We start from the raw sequence: 13164 nt of genomic DNA on the forward strand, positions 1-13164 counted from the left end.
CTTGCAGTAAGGTGGCTGTGTTCAAAGGGTCAAATGAAGAGAGAGAAAAGTGACCTCATAGCAAAACAGCAGTGCCTTGGGCTCCTGGAGCAGGAAAACGTTTTATACTATCAGTTCAGTTCATTCGCTCAGTCATGTCTGACTCTTTGTGACCCCATGGACTGCAGCACACCAGGCCTCCCTGTCCACCACCAACTCCTGGAGCTTACTCAAACTCATGTCCATTGAGTCAGTGATGCCATCCAACCATCTCATCCTCTGTTGTCCCCTTCTTCTCCTGCCTTCAATCTTTCCCAGTATCAGGATCTTTTCCAATGAGTCATCCCTTCTCATCAGATAGCCAAAGTATGGGAACTTCATCTTCAACATCAGTCCTTCCAATGAAAATTCAGGGTTGATTTTTTTTAGGATTGACTGGTTTGATCTCCTTGCAGTCCAACAGACTCTCAAGAGTCTTCTCCAACACCACAGTTCAAAAGCGTCAATTCTTCGGCGCTCAGCTTTCTTTGCGGTCCAAATCTCAAATCCATACATGACTACTGGAAATAGCTTTGACTAGATGGACTTTTGTTGCAAAATAATACTCCTACTTATTAATACTATACTCCTGTATAAACCAAAGAGGACTGGAAATAATGTGATTCATATAGATTTGAAGAGAAAGCAAAGAAAAATGAAGTTTTGAGAACAGAACAAATATGTCACTTAGGGGTAAATGTAAATTCACCCTATGGGGGAAAAATTAATTACTCCTTTAAAAAAATCAATTAATTTTTTGAAAGTCTCACATAAAATTAAAACACAGAAAAGGAGAATTCCCTGGCGGTCAACTGGTTAGGACTCTGGGTGCTGGTTGAATCCCTGACGGGGGAAATAAGATATCACAAACCACTGCAGCTCGGACAAAAAATAAATATAGGAAAGAACTAGAATTTGTAAGAGTGATGCCAAAATTTGAATTTAGGCAGACAGGCCCTTTCTATTACCTTGGTTTTTCAGATTAGGACACGCAGGTGGTAAGTATTATTTCTGAGGACACTTTGAACACTAAACCTTCACGTGTCAACGTTTCTTAGATACTTTCTCTTCAGTACAATCCTGCTGAATGGGTCTCCCGATGAAGAGGTACTTGAAATGCAGAGAAGCCGGTTTTACCTCAGGCCAAGGGAGAGGACGCGAGATGACTTTTTTTAAATATGATTTTTGATCCCCGTGGGTCTCCGGCCTGGACTACATCTCCCACCAGGCCGTGCTCCGAACTACGGGTGCCGGCTTGAGGTCCAGCGCCGTTGGCGGCGGCGCAGTCGCCGAGAGGGCGGCCGACCGGCGGGCGCTTCGCGGTTTGAATGGCTGTGGGCCCGGGCCCTCGGCTCACCTGAGGACCTGCCGCACAGGTGTACGCTATGCCGTCGGGAGGCGACCAGTCGCCGCCGCCCCCGCCTCCCCCTCCGGCGGCGGCGGCCTCAGATGAGGAGGAGGAGGACGATGGCGAGGCGGAGGACGCCGCGCAGCCGGCCCGGTCGCCGGCCCCTCAGACCCAGCAGCGGTTTGACGAGCTGTGCAGCCGCCTGAACATGGACGAGGCGGCGCGGGCCGAGGCCTGGGAGAGCTACCGGAGCATGAGCGAGAGCTACACGCTGGAGGTGCGCCGGGGAAAGGAGACCAGCGGTTTTCGGGGCCTAGCGGTCCCGCCCCGCCGCGGGGGATGGGGGCCCTTCTCTCTCCGGCTCGGGAGCCCCGCGGGGGAGCTCCCCAGGTCAGCCCCGGCTGTCCCGGTCCCCAGCCTGGAGCGGGAAGGGAGTCCTTTCTGCCCACTTTCGTCCTGGAAACCTGGCTTTTGAAAAGCCCTTAGCTGTCCTAAAAGTGAACCCTGTCTCGGTGCTCTTCCCTCTCCGGTTCCGAAGGGGGAACAGCCTTTGCCCTGAATTAGCACCTCGAGGCTGAGGTCGTGCTGGGGTCTGATTACAAAAATACAGCCATCTGGTTGGCAGACTGAACAGGTGCAGTTGTCAGGACCGTACTCAAAAGGGATGGGGGTGTGGGGCTTCCCTGCGCTAGCACTGAAATTAACCCGATTTTAGCGTCTGCGTTTCCAGGCTTCTCCTCAAGTTCTTTGCAAGCTGTACCTAATTGCCTTTGTCCAGGCATTGCCATTTGAGTAAATGCATTACGTTTCGGGCTGTGTTTGTGTATTTGTAAACAAAGACGAATCTTCCCGTGAGCGGATGAAACGGGCTTTCTGCCTACCTGGATATAGACTCATATCTGTCTCTAGGAAGTCAGGACTGCGGCGATCTTGAGGACCTATTGGTCACCCCAGACACTGCACAGGATTCTTAAGAGTCGCTGTCATCTGGACATGTTTTGTCCCTCTCTTCGGACGGGGCTTGCAATTAAGAAAAATGGCCATTCTAGCCAGTGAGGTTCGACTCTGTAGGCACCTCCCCTTTACGGGCCAATGGGAAGTGACACGGAAGTGTGTATTGTTTATCCGCTGTCTTAACTGCCCCATGGGAGTGATATTTAAACTGCGAGCCATATGATTTTCTGAAGTTGTTTAATAGTTTGTGGAAAGCGTAGGGCAAATAGGCTCAGAATGGGAAGGCTAACAGAGGTGTTTTAACTGTAATATGGTGTTTTTGCCTGTGTGGCACTCACTAAATTTATTCCTATTATTTCTTATTCTTGCATTAATATAATTTTAATTTAGTTACATCTAGAGTGGGGGAGGGTAGCTAGAAATGTACTGGCTTTAGAACCTGACAGGCCTTGGTGACTTCGGGCAATTTACTTAACCACTCCAAACTCAGTTTTGTGATATGTCAACTTGAGGTATGTGTACCTACTTTACACAGCTGTTCTGAAGGTTAAGTAAGGTAATGTGGAATTTCTGGAGCGTAAAGCATTCATGGATAGTGCTTTAGAATTTACAAAGCTCTTTCACATGCTTAGGTGATATGACTGAATAGGTCAGGTCAGTTCAGTTCTGTTCAGTCACTCAGTTGTGTCCGACTCTTTGTGACCCCATCAATCGCAGCATGCCAGGCCTCCCTGTCCATCACCAACTCCGGAGTTCACTCATGTTATTGTTTATTTCCTAGTGGTTCCTGTGACAAAAGAGAAGGACTATTTTTGGTGATGGGCATAAGTGCCTCCAAATAAGCTCTTATTTTACCCTCAGGGTAACCTTGTAAATTAAATAGAAAAAGCATAATTATACACTTTTTATGTTTAACTCACAGTGGTTAAGTCATATGAAGCCCGGGGTTATATAAACAAGTGACAAATAATAGATGGTTCAGTTCAGTTCAGTCGCTCAGTCGTGTCCGACTCTTTGCGACCCCATGAATCGCAGCACGCCGGGCTTCCCTGTTCGTCACCAACTCCCGGAGTTCACTCAGACTCACGTCCATCGAGTCAGTGATGCCATCCAGCCATCTCATCCTCTGTTGTCCCCTTCCCCTCCTGCCCCCAATCCCACCCAGCACCAGAGTCTTTTTCCAGTGAGTCAACTCTTTGCATGAGGTGGCCAAAGTACTGGAGTTTCAGCTTTAGCATCATTCCTTCCAATGAACACCCAGGACTGATCTCCTTTAGAATGGACTGGTTGGATCTCCTTGCAGTCCAAGGGACTCTCAAGAGTCTTCTCCAACGCCACAGTTCAAAAGCATCAATTCTTCGGCACTCAGCTTCCTTCACAGTCCAATTCTCACATCCATACATGACCACAGGAAAAACCATAGCCTTGACTAGACGGACCTTTGTTGGCAAAGTAATGTCTCTGCTTTTCAATATGCTGTAGGTTGGTCATAACTTTCCTTCCAAGGAGTAAGCGTCTTTTAACTTCATGGCTGCAGTCACCATCTGCAGTGATTTTGGAGCCCCCAAAATAAAATCTGCCACTGTTTCCACTGTTTCCCCATCTATCTCCCATGAAGTGATTGGGACCAGATGCCATGATCTTCGTTTTCTGAATGTTGAGCTTTAAGTTAACTTTTTCACTCTCCTCTTTCACTTTCATCAAGAGGCTTTTTAGTTCCTCTTCACTTTCTGCCATAAGGGTGGTGTCATCTGCATATGTGAGGTTATTGATATTTCTCCCAGCAATCTTGATTCCAGCTTGTGTTTCTCCCAGGCCAGCGTTTCTCATGATGTACTCTGCATATAAGTTAAATAAGCAGGGTGGCAATATACAGCCTTGACGTACTCCTTTTCCTATTTGGAACCAGTCTGTTGTTCCATGTCCAGTTCTAACTGTTGCTTCCTGACCTGCATATAGGTTTCTCAAGAGGCAGGTCAGGTGGTCTGGTATTCCCATCTCTTTCAGAATTTTGTGATCCACACAGTCAAAGGCTTTGGCATAGTCAATAAAGCAGAAATAGATGTTTTTCTGGAACTCTCTTGCTTTTTCCATGATCCAGCAGATGTTGGCGATTAGATCTCTGGTTGCTCTGCCTTTTCTAAAACCAGCCTGAATATCTGGCAGTTCATGGTTCACATATTGCTGAAGCCTGGCTTGGAGAATTTTGAGCATTGCTTTACTAGTGTGTGAGATGAGTGCAACTGTGCGGTAGTTTGAGCATTCTTTGGCATTGCCTTTCTTTGGGATTGGAATAAAAACAACTTTTCCAGTCCTGTGGCCACTGCGGAGTTTTCCAAATTTGCTGGCATATTGAAGGCAGCACTTTCACAGCATCATCTTTTAGGATCTGAAATAGCTCAACTGGAATTCCATCACCTCCACTAGCTTTATTCATAGTGATGCTTTCTAAGGCCCACTTGACTTCACATTCCAGCATGTCTGGCTCCAGGTGAGTGATCACACCATCGTGAATATCTGGGTCGTGAAGATCTTTTTTGTACAGTTCTTCTGTGTATTCTTGCCACCTCTTCTTAATATCTTCTGCTTCTGTTAGGTCCATACCATTTCTGTCCTTTATGGAGCCCATCTTTGCATGGTTAGTTATTTTTTAAAATGTGTATGATTGCTCAATTTTTTAAAAAAGACTTTGATCTCAGATTCTTAGTTTACCCAATAAGTTAATCAGTATTTATTTATTTTCCAAATACTTGTTGATCACCTGTTCTTTGCCAGACACTCTTATCCAGGTGCGGGGCATAGAACAGTGCACAAAATATCAAAATCCCTGCCCTTGTGGAACTAGTAGTCAGCCATGCTGTCAGATCATGTGGGGTATCAGTCTCATGGAAGTGTACAGTGGAAAATAAAATTCATTTGATATTTAATATATAATACTGGTTATAGACTTTTATCTTTTGATTTCTTGTATTTCTGTCCTTGTTGGGACTTTTAAGGTGTATGTTCTGAGAGAGAGAACCACGTGGAATCCCTGTTGCCTTTCATGATCTTGAAAGTTGCATCACTCTCATCTGTGCTGTTGGTAGAGCCAGATCAAAGTGAAAGAACAAACTCATACTTCTCCTTGGAAGAATGTGTCATAAAAGCATTTGAGACAGGAACATCATTGAAAATGCAGTTTCCCACAATCATTTTTCAACTGAAATATGTATAGTTCATTAGCTCAAACTCAATTTTCTTTCTTTTTTTTTTTAACAGGGAAATGATCTTCATTGGTTAGCATGTGCCTTATATGTGGCTTGTAGAAAATCTGTGCCAACTGTAAGCAAAGGGACAGTTGAAGGAAACTATGTATCTTTAACTCGAATCCTGAGATGTTCAGAGCAGAGGTAACTATGTTAGAGTTGTTAAAGTGCGGCTAATATAAAAACATAGTGACAGTAGAAATTCTCTTTTTCACTTTCTGAGCTTTTGTGCCTGTGGAATGCTAAATTTAGAAGTTAGGTCATGGTTTTCCTTTGCCACATCTAAGTTAGTACCCGTTATATTTTATTTCTTTGGAGAAAAATATTTAAATTTTAATGTATTTAACACTTAAATGAGGAGTTTACTATTAAAGGTTATGATTTATTGTAATTATTGGGAGAATTCTAAGTAAAGATACTCTAAACTGAAAAGGTAAATATTTTATGGTATTAAGCCTGCAACTACATGCACAGGACTGGTATCTTCTATAAGTAATGTGTAAATATTCAGTTTCCTGTTTGGGGGATAAGTAATACTATTACAAAATCCGTTAAAGAGAAGGCCAAAGAATATTTTAAGGAGGAGGAAGACATTGCTTTTTCTATCTGTTGTGTAATTGAATTGATTATGTTTCATTATTTGAGTACATTGGGTTAATTTTCTCATGGCTTATTAAAGACTGGTGGGAAAAGGATGTTTGGCATTTTGGAGGAAATACCACTGTCAAAACTTAATGGACCTAGTGGTTTAAAAAAATCACTTACTTTAAAATAATTAACAAGAAATGTAATCTTTTAGCTGTAGTCTATTTATTAATCCTGAATTTCACCCAGAGTTATATTTAGGCCTAAGAACAAGAGGCAATTGATAAAGAATTGAATACCTCGGCTATAAACCTTAAAAAAGGTGTGAAGTATAATCATTGCAAAGAAACAAAGTGGAGACAGAGTAATCTAGTTAAACGACAGACCAGGAACTTTAGAAGCAAAGGTCAAATTATGGAATAATGAATATATACTTTACTAGACAATGGCACCCCACTCCAGTACTCTTGCCCGGAAAATCCCATGGACGGAGGAGCCTGGTAGGCTGCAGTCCATGAGGTCGCTAAGAGTAGGACACGACTGAGCGACTTCAATTTTACTTTTCACTTTCATGCATTGGAAAAGGAAATGGCAACCCACTCCAGTGTTCTTGCCTGGAGAATCCCAGGGATGGGGGAGCCTGGTGGGCTGCTGTCTATGGGATTGCACAGAGTCGGACACGACTGAAGTGACTTAGCAGCAGCAGACTCAGTTCAGTTCAGTCACTGAGTCATGTCTGACTCTTTGTGACCCATGAATTGCAGCACGCCAGGCCTCCCTGTCCATCACCAACTCCTGGAGTTCACCCAAACTGACATCCATCGAGTCGGTGATGCCATCCAGCCATCTCATCCTCTGTCGTCCCCTTCTCCTCCTGTCCCCAATCCCTCCCAGCATCAGAGTCTTTTCCAATGAGTCAACTCTTCACATGAGGTGGCCAAGGTACTGGAGTTTCAGCTTTAGCATCAGTCCTTCCAAAGAAATCCCAGGGCTGATCTCTTTCAGAATGGACTGGTTGGATCTCCTTGCAGTCCAAGGGACTCTCAAGAGTCTTCTCCAACACCACAGTTCAAAAGCATCAATTCTTTGGCGCTCAGCTTTCTTCACAGTCCAATTCTCACATCCATACATGACCAGTGGAAAAACCATAGCCTTGACTAGATAGACCTTAGTTGGCAAAGTAATGTTTCTGCTTTTCAATATGCTATCTAGATTGGTCATACCTTTCCTTCCAAGGAGTAAGCGTCTTTAAATTTCATGGCTGCAGTCACCATCTGCAGTGATTTTAGAGCCCCCCAAAATAAAGTCTGACACTGTTTCCACTGTTTCCCCTAACCTTTAACACAAGTCATTTCTCAGTTTTATTTCCATTTCAAAAACTCAGTTTTTAACTTCCTAACCTATGGGTACAGGTTATTTCCTTTTCTGCCATAATGGACTAAATGAATTAAAAGCAAAGAGCAGTTTGGGAGAAGATATTTACAATGTAATGTAACAATGGTCAATATCCAGAATCAAATAAAGAACCACTAACAAAAAAGCCTCTTGATGAAAGTGAAAGTGGAGAGTGAAAAAGTTAACTTAAAGCTCAACAATCAGAAAACAAAGATCATGGCATCTGGTCCCAGCACTTCATGGCAAATAGATGGGGAAACAGTGGAAACAGTGGCAGACTGTTTTTTTGGGCTCCAAAATCACGGTAGATGGTGATTGCAGCTATGAAATTAAAAGACGCTTGGAAGGAAAGTTATGACCAACCTAGATAGCATATTGAAAAGCAAAGACGTTACTTTGCCAACAAAGGTCCGTCTAGTCAAGGCTATGGTTTTTCCACTGGTCATGTATGGATGTGAGAATTGGACTGTGAAGAAAGCTGAGCGCCGAAGAATTGATGCTTTTGAACTGTGGTGTTGGAGAAGACTCTTGAGAGTCCCTTGGACTGCAAGGAGATCCAACCAGTCCATTCTGAAAGAGATCAGCCCTGGGATTTCTTTGGAAGGACTGATGCTAAAGCTGAAACTCCAGTACCTTGGCCACCTCATGCGAAGAGTTGACTCACTGGAAAAGATTCTGATGCTGGGAGGGATTGGGGACAGGAGGAGAAGCGGACGACAGAGGATGAGATGGCTGGATGGCATCACCGACTCGATGGATGTGAGTTTGGGTGAACTCCGGGAGTTGGTGATGGACAGGGAGGCCTGGCGTGCTGCGATTCATGGGGTCGCAAAGAGTCGGACACGACTGAGCGACTGAACTGAACTGAGCTGAACACTAGTTAATAATTGACAAATAGCTACTAAAAAATGGGAAAAGTATATGATTTCACAAAAGCCTAAATTCAAGTAGCTAATAGATGTAACAAATATGTTCAATCTCACTAGTAATCAAAGAAGCTCAAAGTAAAATTTAGATATTATTTCATTCTCATCAGATTGGGGAAATTTAAAGTCTCATAATACCATTATTTGGGCTTCCCACGTGGCACTAGGGGTAAAGTACCTGCCTGCCAATGCAGGAGAGGTAGGAGATATGGGTTTGATCCCTGGGTCAGGAAGATCCCCTGGGGAAGGGCATGGCAACCCACTCCAGTATTCTTGCCTGGAGAATCTCATGGACAGAGGAGCCTGATGGGCTATAGTCCACAGGGTCGCACAGAGTCAAACACAGTCGACTGGAGCAACTTAGCATGCACGCACAATACCATTATGCAGGGAAATAGTAACTCTTTATTGCTAATGTACATTAGAGAGAGTATAAATTGGCACAGTCACTCTAGTGGGAAATTTGGCAGCAGCCAGTAATGTTGAAGATGCATATTCTCTGACTCAGCAATTCTATTTCTTGGGGATAATTCTTAAAGAAATTCCAGTATACATGTATACAAATGTGTTCCTTATAGCATTTTTTGTTACAGAAAAATTAGAAGGCTCAGTTTCCATTGGTTGGGGAATAAATTCAAAACCTAGTAGTTCATATGGAGGAATATTTTTAGCAGTTAAATTGAATAAATTCAATCCATATCAACATTAATCTCATAAACAATATTGAATGGGGAATTCTCTGATTCAGTGATTAAGACTTCGTACTCTCACTGCAGGGGGTGTGAGTTTTATAGGGAATTAGGATCCCACATGTTGCAGGACAAGGCCAAAAAACAAATAAAAAGCCATTATTGAATGGAAAAGTAAGTTATAGAATGCTACTTACAGTATACTATTTATATAAAATTTTTAAATCAGACATACAAAAGATACTCTTACTGGGTACATATATAACCACATAGTAAGTGTAAAAACTTGGATGAGAAGGACTCAGACTGTAGAATGATGGTTATCTTTGGGGAAAAAGAGTGAGAAATAGGATTGGGGAAGAGTACAAATGAGAACTTTGGCTGTTTCTATAGAATCTGAAGCAAATGTCAAAAATTTATGTGCTACATTAATCCCTGTTGAATCAGTTGGTGCGTGAATGTTGGTTTTGTTCTCTGGTTACTTATTTTATAGTGGATGTGTATTTCATAATTTAAAAAAAAAACTCTAATCTCAGAAGAAGAGATTAGGGAAGTTTTGGATTAGGAAAGATTTGGAAGATGAGAGAAATAAACCAACCTGTGAGACTAAGCTAGTCAGAGTCATGAGTTGTGATTTTATATCACTGTCTAAAAGTAATAGTGAGTTAATGTTGATTTACTTTTATTTACCTATATTTGTATTAATTATAAAAATCTCACTTTTAATTTTTACTATCAGCTTAATTGAATTTTTTAACAAGATGAAGAAATGGGAAGACATGGCCAATCTCCCTCCACATTTCAGAGAACGTACTGAGAGATTAGAAAGAAACTTCACTGTTTCTGCTGTAATTTTTAAGAAATATGAACCCATCTTTCAGGACATTTTTAAATATCCTCAAGAGGAGCAGCCGCGTCAACAAAGAGGACGAAAACAGCGGTATGTTTTTATATTTGTTAAGCAGGAATACACACTCTTCTGTCTGTGCTACAGTTTTGATCCCTTGGTCTGCATCCCTCAGTTTCTTTTGCTAGTCCTAAGAAATCAATGTGATTTCATAAGTAATCTTTTTTCTCATCATCATTTAAATTTTATGTTAGCTCTGAAGAGTTTAGCTTCTTTCATGTTGCAAGATGTGTGGAGTCTTTGTTCATATAACCTTTTCCTTTAAGCAACCAACAATGCAACAGCTTGACTGCCGGTGCTCTCACCAGTTAGCCACCTTGGGTATAGAATTTGATTACTTATATTGACTGTATTGACTTTTTCTATTATTTTCTAGATATTATAATACATATAAACTCTTTATTTGACTTTTATGTCAAACTGAGTAAATTCCCCTGAAAAGGCTTCTCCTTGTATTTGGATGTTTACAACCAGTGAAAAGTAGAGAAATTTGGTTGGGGGAGAATAGATGAATTGAAACTGTCATGAAATTGTGCTTTTGACTATGTCTGCAAAGTCTGAAAATGTACTCTGGCTCAATATCTTCCATCTTTCCTGGCAGATAAGAGCAGTTATGGGATACAAATTCTCTACTTTTCTCAGGAAAGTTGTTTCATAAAGTAGAAGTGGAAACAGAACTAGAAAGATGTTGACAAGAAAAGCAGGGGAAAGGGAGTTATTATAATTGAATGAATAAAGTTTGCTTCTCTTTCAATATATAAAAATGTTCCCAAATTGTGATGGATGTTTATAGTAAGTGAGCATCTTTAAAAAATAAAACAATGTACATTTTTATATAGTTGACCCCACTGCTATGGAAGCAGCCAGTCTGGTTTGCTTGCAGTTTTGGGGAATTATCTGTTTATAATGAAGTATTCTAAAGTTTGGATAGAAGCTTCTTTCTGAGTCTGAATGAGCTGATATGATCATTTATAGAAAAATATAAAGTATCTTCTTAAAGTGTTGCAGGAAATGGTTTCAGATTGTATTTGCTTTGATATATATTATTGCACATATATATTATCAGTTCAGTTCAGTCGCTCAGTCGTGTCCAACTCTTTGCGACCCCAGCACGCCAGGCCTCCCTGTCCATCACCAACTCCCGGAGTTCACCCAAACTCAATGTCGATTGAGTCGGTGATGCCATCCAACCATCTCATCCCCTGTCATCCCCTTCTCCTCCTGCCTTCAACCTTTCCCAGCGTCAGGGTCTTTTCAAATGAAGCAGCTCTTCGCATCAGGTGGCCAAAATATTGGAGTTTCACCTTCAACATCAGTCCTTCCAATGAACACCCAGGACTGATTTCCTTTAAGATGGACTGGTTGGATCCCCTTGCAGTCCAAGGGACTCTCAAGAGTCTCCTCTAATACCACAGTTCAAAAGCATCAGTTCTTCGGTCCTCAGCTTTATAGTCCAACTCTCACATCCACACATGACTACTGGAAAAACCATAGCCTTGACTAGATGGACCTTTGTTGACAATGTAATTCTATAATGTATATTATAGAATTTTCTTAATTATGTATGTATATATATTATATTGCTATATATACTATATTGGAGAAGGAAATAGCAATCCACTCCAGTATTCTTGCTGGAAAATTCCATGGACAGAGGAGCCTGGCGGTATAATCCTTGGGGTTGGTTGCAAAGAGTGGGCCACAACTGAGTGACTGAGCACATACATATTATATTAGGTGTATATATTACTTAATTCTAATTAAGAAAACTCTAACCATAATCATAGTAATAATAATTCATACCATTTACTGAGCATTTATTATGGTGCAGGGACTCTGCTAAGACTTCAATTAAGCATGTATTACTTGAGTTAATCACTGCTTCAGCTCCATGAGGTTGATACTGTTGTTACAGGTAGGGGAACCAAGCCTTTCAAAGGCTAAGTGATCTGGCCAGTGTCACACAGTAAGTGTGGAGCTCTTACTGAAACTTAAAGAGTCTGCCTGATAGCCCATGTTGTTCTTATAAACTGTTCTTTGAAAATTTGTCATTGAATATTTACTGAGAGTTTACCACATGAACTACTTTGTTAGGTATTATGTAGGACACAATTATTAAAAACAAACAGGCCAAAACCCAAACCCATAGTTACTGTCTTTTGAGAACTTACAGTAAGTATTATAAGGGAGAGGCATGTATAAATGCAAAAGACAATAGAAATGTAGGACTTCTGAGGCAAAAATAATCCACTCTGTATCAGCCAGTTAGGTAACGTTCCACGGAAGAAGTAGAAACATGTCCGAAAGGATGGGTAGGATTTTGGTAACCATCATTTGGTACCCATTTTGGTGAATTTGGAGAGATGTTCTTCTCTGCAGAGGATGAAGAGTGAAAATACCACAGCAGCAAAGAGGAAGTTTTGCTAAGTTGGTTGGTTGTTCCAGGGTTTTCAAGTTACAGAGCCAGTTTTGGGAGTGGCTTAATTTTTTCTCCCTTCCAGTGTTATTGAGATATAATTGACATACAGCACTATAAAATTTAAGGAGTGCAATATAATGATGTGACTTATGAAATGATGACCACAATACGTTTAGTGAACATTCTGCATCTCACATAGCAATACAAAATTAAATAGAAAAAAAACATTCCTTCTGATCAGAACCCTGTCAGATTTATTCTCTTAACAACTTGCATATATGACCTACAGCAGTGTTAATTATATTTATGCTGTACATTACATCCCTCGGACTTATAGCTGAAAGTTAGAATGGCTTGAGGGTTAAGCCTAAAAGTTTGACTTTTATCTTGGTAGGCGTCAAAATTACATAGTTTGTCATGTCTGTGGTCGGAAGGCTGCTTTTTAAAGCGGGGCCATGACGTATAACCCTTGCCATCAGCTGGTGAATGAAGCCCTACAGTATGCTACCCAAGGAGAAGTATCTTTTAGCGGATGAGGAAACTAAGACACACGGAGAGCAAGGGCACTGAGTTAATGACAGTGTGGGAACTAAACTCCAGTCTTCAGCTTCTTCTCCTCCAAACACCTTGTAAAAATAAGGGTATTGGGATATGAAGCCGACACATGTCTGATCTAAA

General features: G+C 41.5%; 1 protein-coding gene across 2 annotated transcripts in view; it reads left to right on the forward strand.

Moving 5' to 3' along the window:
• Nucleotides 1-1261: 1261 nt before the first annotated feature.
• Nucleotides 1262-13164, forward strand: part of RBL2 (RB transcriptional corepressor like 2) — a 46488-nt gene continuing 34585 nt past the window's right edge. Inside the window, exons 1-3 of one of the 2 annotated variants that reach the window (XM_069549835.1) lie at nt 1262-1643; nt 5579-5709; nt 9900-10100. In XM_069549835.1, coding sequence (XP_069405936.1) covers nt 1404-1643; nt 5579-5709; nt 9900-10100 — 572 coding nt within the window. In that variant the 5' untranslated portion in view covers nt 1262-1403. The remainder of the gene's footprint in view (nt 1644-5578; nt 5710-9899; nt 10101-13164) is intronic. The other variant, XM_069549834.1, reaches the window with a different exon arrangement.

This window comes from Ovis canadensis, chromosome 14 (genome assembly GCF_042477335.2).
Source record: "Ovis canadensis isolate MfBH-ARS-UI-01 breed Bighorn chromosome 14, ARS-UI_OviCan_v2, whole genome shotgun sequence".
Lineage (NCBI taxonomy): Eukaryota > Metazoa > Chordata > Mammalia > Artiodactyla > Bovidae > Ovis > Ovis canadensis.